This window comes from Rutilus rutilus, assembly GCF_951802725.1.
Source record: "Rutilus rutilus genome assembly, chromosome: 21".
Lineage (NCBI taxonomy): Eukaryota > Metazoa > Chordata > Actinopteri > Cypriniformes > Leuciscidae > Rutilus > Rutilus rutilus.
Window position 1 is genome coordinate 22,300,647 of NC_140226.1, and position 7,028 is coordinate 22,307,674.

Genomic DNA, 7,028 nt, shown 5'->3' on the forward strand with positions numbered 1-7,028 from the left:
TAAACAATGTTTCAACAAAACACTGGATTCCACTGACTATCAAAACAATGATGCATTTTTCAAAATGTCTTATTTTGTGTTCCACAGAAGAAAGAAAGTCATACAGGTTCGGAACGACGTGAGAATGAGTGAATGATAGCAGAATTTTCATTTTTGGGAGAAACCCTTTAAGAATCCAAACAGAACCTAATTTTGAATTGAAATTAAATTCTGCTCAAATATGAACAATTCGAAATAAGACTCTAACTGATTGAAATGAACACCAAATATCAGCATATGTATTCTGCTCTTCGGCAGCGTTCATAATTCGCTCTGATGTCTGCTCTTCAGGGACACTGCTGTGCTTAATGTGTTGCGTGAGCAGTGTTTGTTATTCTTGACCCTTGTAAAATGACCCTGGATGTATTTGCGGAACTTTGTGGTGGCGAAGCAATACACCAGTGGGTCCAGGAGGCAGTTGATCCCCATAAGCATGAGGGTGATCTGGTGAGCATCGTTTAAGCTTTGGCGAGTCTCCATTCTCCAATCAATCAGGTCAAGCACAGACAATGTCCAGGGACCCTGCACCACGTGATGGGGCAGGAAACAGATCACAAAGACGCCCACGACAGCACACAACAACCTCAAAGCTCTGCGCTTGGTACCGCCTGGACGCTTTCCCGTGCTGGCTTGAGGCTGACTGATGGGTTGAGACAGAAGAGCTCGAGCAATCAAGATGTTGCAGACAATCACCATTATGAAAACAAGAAAGAATAAGCCAATAATGATGAAGTGGGTGACGGCCACTGTATGTATAACAGAGGTATTGTTCTTATTTTGATAACCCTCGAAACAGCGAGAAATGTTCTCATTCTTAATCTTATTGGGCTGGATTCCCGGGTTAATGAGGAAAAGAACCGATGCCACAAGAGTGACGAACCAGATGGCCGCAGAGACAATTGCTCCACGTCTCCAGCAGTCAGAAGAGGCAGCCACCAGTGGCCTGGTAACAGCCCAGTAACGGTTAATGCTGATGGCAGTAAGGAAGAGAATAGAGCAGTACGTGTTAATGAAGAAAAGCGTGCCTGTGATACGACAGAGGGCATCTGAGTACTTCCAGTCACCTTTATTCACGTAGTAGCCAATCCAGAATGGTAGAGCGGACACGAACATCAGGTCTGCAACAGTCAGGTTGGTCATGTAGATTCGAATCTCATTCATAGCTTTAGACTCCCGCAAATAGTGCAGCACATAAAGAGCATAGCAGTTGGCCAGCAAACCCAAGACAAAAACAATGCCGTAGAATATAGGAAAGAGAGTGTAGCGAAACTCTGAGTCAATGAATTTGTCTGTCTCAGAGCTGTTATTTCCAGGAGTCGTCATCTTACGTGTATCTAAGAAAAAAACAGAGAGATAAGACAGCATACAATTAAATTTTGATTCCTTGATATTGGCCGACAACTGCTCTGGATATCGGGAAGGAGCTATTCCCCTCTGTATTTATGATGTTATGGTTCAAATATAATCATCGAACACTTAAGACTTCAGAGTTAATAATGGTAAATGTTGCATTAAAGGTGTTTTTTTTCACCACATTGCAACCACATTTCAGACAGGTTTCCAAAACACCTGAACCTGGCCAAACCGAAATACCACCCCAAACTCACACATTGGTTGTGTAATGTTTTGATATTGTCACGGAACCATAATATTTACATTTTCATCTTTCAAATTAACTGGAGCACCACAATTTTAGAATGCCGTGTCATCTAAGACTTATTTTTAGGACCTCATGTGTCAAACTCTGCTCCAAACAGCTCCAAAACACCTGCCTGGAATTTTATAGTAATCCTGAAGACCTTTATTTGCTGATTCAGGTGTTTAATTAGGGTTGAAGCTAAACTGTGCTGGACAGTGACCCTCAAGTACACGGACACCCAGGGCCGGTTCTAGTCATTAGGAGGCCCTAGGCAAAAGAGGCCCTAGGCAAAATGATGTTGGAGGCCCCCCCACCCTCAATAAAAAACACTTGAAACAAATATGATTCCTAACCTTTTTATTTATACAACATTTAATTTTAAATTTAGTATATTTTTACTTACACAGTACATAAGTTTGGACACATTACTATTTTTAATGTTTTTGAAAGAAGTCTCTTATGCTCATCAAGCCTGGATTTATTTGATCAAAAATACAGAAAAATAATATAGTGAAATATTATTAAAATGTTAAATAATGGTTTTCTATTTTACTATACTTTAAAATATATTTCTGTGATGCAAAGCTGAATTTAGTGTCACGTGATCCTTCAGAAAACTTTATAATATTCTGATTTATTATCAAATATTAGAAATGGTGCTTAATATTTATTTTATAACCTTTGATACTTTTTTTCAGGATTTTTTGATTATTAAAAAGTTGTTTTAAAAAAGTCTTCACTATCACTTTTTATATATATTTAACACATCCTTGCTGAATATTCCTGTTTTTTTTTTTTTTTTTTTTTTTTTTTTTTATCAAATACATGCAGGCTTGTAGAGCATAATAAGAAACTTCTTTCAAAAACATTAAAAATAGTAATGGGTCCAGACTTTTACCGGTACTATATGTACATATTAATCAAACTTTATCTAAGGTAATCTCTTTTATGTTTAATGAAGATGTTGTTGTTGTTGTTGTTATTTTGCTGTTTTATTCAATTTATTCACAGTTCCAGAATACCACTTCAGTAGATGAACATAAGTGCTTTTATCATTTTTTCATAGCTGCGGTATGGGCAGGATTTCTCCCTCCCATTTAATCAATATTGACTGCAGATACTGTCATATTATTAATATCAGTAATATGATATTATGTATTAAATATGCTATACACAAATCAAGTGGAAGAGAAAGACACGATCGCCACTGAGCAGAAAAAAAAAAATCTAAACTCATTTTGCATAAGTAGGCTATGTCTGGTTATAATCTAATCATCAGCAGGATTTAGAAGATAGACCCATAGATATGAGATCCTTTATTTGAAACATTTAAAAATGTTGTAGTGTGTTGGCTTTTTAACTTTGAATACAAACGTCTTGTCTTTTACTTTTGTAGCTTTTTTACTAGTCAGCTCCCGACGCGATGTTATTCCTTGTAGGCCCTACATGCAAATGCAAATTCAAAGCGTCGCGTCTGGGCACGTTAATGACGCTCGCGCTCTTTTAAACTCGTAATAAAGCGGTGAATGATTTTTCCAGAAATGACGCTGATCTACAGAACAAGTTTATATTTAGAATATATTGCAATCACTCCAAAATAGATGACGACAACTCACACACCTGCATTACAAGCTGTGCTTCTTTGCGTGCCTATTTAGGCTTTGGCTTACGGATAACTTACGGTTATGGAGGCCCCTCCTCAAAGCCAGAGGCCCTAGGCAATCGCCTGCTCTGCCTATAGCTAGCGCCGGCCATGAGGACACCCCTGCTCTAGACACTTTTTTTTTGTCCACTACCATCAGTCTCATCCTTGTCCAGTGTCTGTTGTTTTTCCAGAAGTTACTTATGACCAGTTTACTCTTTTAAACAAGAGTTGTGGCTCACACAGTATGCATCATGCAGTGCTATTACATCACACTGTATGTTCAGCCTAACGTACGTGTAAAACCCAAAGTATACTTCAGGCTTTAGAGTTGTCTGCATATTACAGGGATAGGTGAAAATGACACATGTACTTTTATGTATTTTAACGAACTAGAAACATGAGGGAGAGCAGCATTAAGAGTGGCAACGCCTATTTTATCTCGCACACTGTGAGATGAAGATCTCCATTGTATCAAGTGTTAGTTCATTATCATCATTACATGTTCTGGAAACTAAAGCATTAGGGGTTTCTTTCTCATCATTGCAAATTTATCTGCAATCTTTTGCTGAAAGCAGGAAATGAATTGGTGAAGCTTCATTTTCTGAAAACCACAAGAGCACATACATCAAAAACTGTTTTTCTCAGGACTTACAGTCAGATTAAAGTCGGGCACTTTTCAGACAGTATTCTTAGTTGTTTCAGTTATTCAATTTATTATTCTTAAATATAATATAGACTACAACATATAGACAGTAGACCTTAAAGTTTTGGCTACAAAACTTTAGAGAACATGTCTGCCATTTTCACCCAGAAAGTTCACTGAACATGTTACCACTTGTAACATGCAAAAGGGGGCATGCTGTTGACCACAAAGCATGTTGTTGTCACACTATATAGGGTAACCTGTCACAGTGTAACCTTCAATTAAAAAACATTATAGGCATTTGAGCAACAGTAAAACAGTAATGAAAACGTGTAAAAATAAATAAATAATGCAAATAAAATATAGGCTACATTTAAAACATATGTGACAGTGTCTCCTAAGAAAACTGTGATAACATTATAAAGTAGACATTGGCCCTAAATATATGCTAGTGTGTTTCTATTGTTCACTAATTTACAAAACAGCTATAAAAATATGATTATATTGTAATTTTAGTTTATGGGAAATAATTCACAGATATAACGCCTGTGACAACTAGCCCAGCACAACACATAACATTACTTATTTACATTATATTGCAATAATTGCGTTACACTAATAATACATATTGTTCGTTTGCTACATAATACATTGTTCATTCAGTTAACTATTGCACAATGAGACATTTTTATTGCATACCCTATAAAACATAAAGGGGGCTTTTCCAACATTGCATACATGTGTCAAAAGTCCTCGTCATCGTCGGGATTTTTGTCTTACAACATTAACAGACATGTTACGCAAGATTCAGAGCCGTTTATTACACATTATCGATAACTATTTAAACACCAACAAACTCTTGAGTTTTACATGACTGATATGTAAAACGATAATATTTTTCTTTTGTATCTGATCTTAGTTTGGCGAAGCAGAAGATGACATATAAAGGTAGCCCATAAAGTAGTCGATAAAGGTTACAGCGCGTGATGCCAAATATCATCTAGATGTTTATTAGGCTACATGTCTTTTGCGTTCTGTTGTCGCGTCGCTCGCTCTTAATATAAACAGCTTCTAAATGAGCACAAAACTGCATTTATCGCTTAACCTACCTTGGTTAGGCACTGCCTTGGCTATTCCCAGTGACTGTGATGCTCGCGCACTGCTCTCTCAGAGTTCACGCCTTCAGCTCGGCAGCTCTGTTTGTATATAGGCTAACATGAAGTCACACCTCTCGTGGTCGCTTCCTATTTTCATCATCTGCTTTCCAAAGAACTTTGTAATATAGGCTATTCACTGTTAATGATCATGAAAGTCATATCCACAACCTCTTTATGAGATAAGATGTTGAAGTCGGAAAGAAACGCGCAGGCCTGTGAAAACTTTGAAGAAAAGTTTGAACTAATAGCCTATTTAGCTTCCCAGTTTTGGTCGATATTGTGTCCATTTGGTTGATATTGTTTAGGTCAACTCATTAAGTAGAATGAACCTCTGCCCAAGGCACGTGCAGAGGGAAGAGCATTGGGGGCTTTGCCTTTTTCAAAATTAATAATAAAAAAAGCCCCTCAACAGTTATCATCAATAATATTGTGGTCAATAAAACAGAATGCATTTGAAATAATATGACAACGTGTAGGCTACAAAACAGTAGAAGCGCTGAAAAGTCGGAAAATTCACGTTTATTTAAGATGTCGTAACCATGCCGTGTCTCTTGCATGCTTCAGACTGACAGACTCTCATTCTGACACCGCCCTCCATTTGGACAGCAACAACAAGCTGAAATTTAATTTGACAATGTGAAACGGATCGGTAATTTTCCGGTCTTATTCATAAATCGATTGAAAACTAGGCCTACTGTCTGTTTTCTTTCTTTTTACAAACGTGAAATGGCTAATAATAAATCAGACGTCTCATTCTTTACAGTCTGAATGGACATAAAAAAATGCATTTGTGGAGATCTTGATCTGTGGTTGTTTCATTACAATTAAATAGTGTGAACTGACTACAAAGCAGTGCACTACAGTCCAGTAATTTTAAGCCAAAATGGGCGTCAACCTTGAACAAATTGCAACAGAAGCAAACTCAACTGATTTTGTATCCTCAATATGTCCTGAGTAAGGAGAAAAAAAAAGCCCCAAATTTAGCCTATTCATATGCCTAATTCATTCTTTTTCTCACGTGAATAGGGCAAAAAAAAAAAAAAAAAACCTTTAGATATCACCATGAGTTAATTACTTACATCAAGACAAACAAAAAATGTAGGCTATTACAAGTTTTTTGAAATTGTTTGTTAACATGGACAAACGGTGCATAATCTAATTACGTATGTGCCAGTTTGCATAAATAGCCTAACACAACATCTGCCGGTTGCATAAACATAGCCATATAAGACAGTGTCTTAAGTTCTAGTATGACCTACTAGCAGTTAGTCAGGGGCAGTCAGTCTTAGTTTTCGGTATCAAAGTAGGTTTATCTACGTTTTTATGTAACTGATTTTAAAAAAGCTATGAACCGTCTTAAAGAAAATAAATTGATGTCTAACTTGTAAGACTAGTCTTAGATGTTTATGCAACCGGTCCCAGATCTAAACATTGGGTATAGCCATGGTGAAAATGTCTTTTTGAAACTTGTTGACAAATAACAGTAAAATAGTTAATGTTAAGGTCTGAATGGAACCCATTTAGGCTACCCATGAACATTAATACATAGAGGCAGGAAGAAGTACTTTAGAAACCAGCCTTTATTAATTTTAATTAAGAGATGGGGTTTGGGGCTGGGTCTGTGGGACTGTTTCTGGGGATTCACTTTTTATTTGACCTACCTTTTGTCTTCTGTATTCTCCTTACCACTGTCTCCTGTTCTTCATTCAGACTCGTTCCCCAGAAACAGTCCCACATACCCAGCCCCAAACCCCATCTCTTAAAAATTAATAAAGAATTTAAATTGAATTAAAAATAATCTCAGTAACATGCGTGGGCGCCTGTCACAATTGTAAACAATAAAAACTAAATCGGAATCAAAAAAAATAAAACGTTATTTATAGGGCCCTACATAACTCCGACTGG

The 7,028-nt window shown here is 37.0% G+C and overlaps 1 protein-coding gene across 1 annotated transcript; it reads right to left on the minus strand.

Annotated features, from left to right (window-relative positions):
* Positions 1 to 289: 289 nt before the first annotated feature.
* On the minus strand, positions 290 to 5,169 carry ptafr (platelet-activating factor receptor). The gene is made up of 2 exons (XM_084393784.1): positions 5,076 to 5,169; positions 290 to 1,373 (listed from the first exon to the last, which is right to left on the minus strand). Exon 2 carries the CDS (start codon positions 1,360 to 1,362, stop codon positions 301 to 303), a length of 1,062 nt encoding a protein of 353 aa, XP_084249910.1. The 5' UTR covers positions 1,363 to 1,373; positions 5,076 to 5,169; the 3' UTR covers positions 290 to 300.
* Between the last annotated feature and the right edge of the window lie 1,859 nt (positions 5,170 to 7,028).

Coding starts and splice junctions, on each gene's coding strand:
- ptafr (XM_084393784.1), bottom strand. CDS start 1,362: ATGACGACTCCTGGAAATAACAGCTCTGAGACAGACAAATTCATTGAC.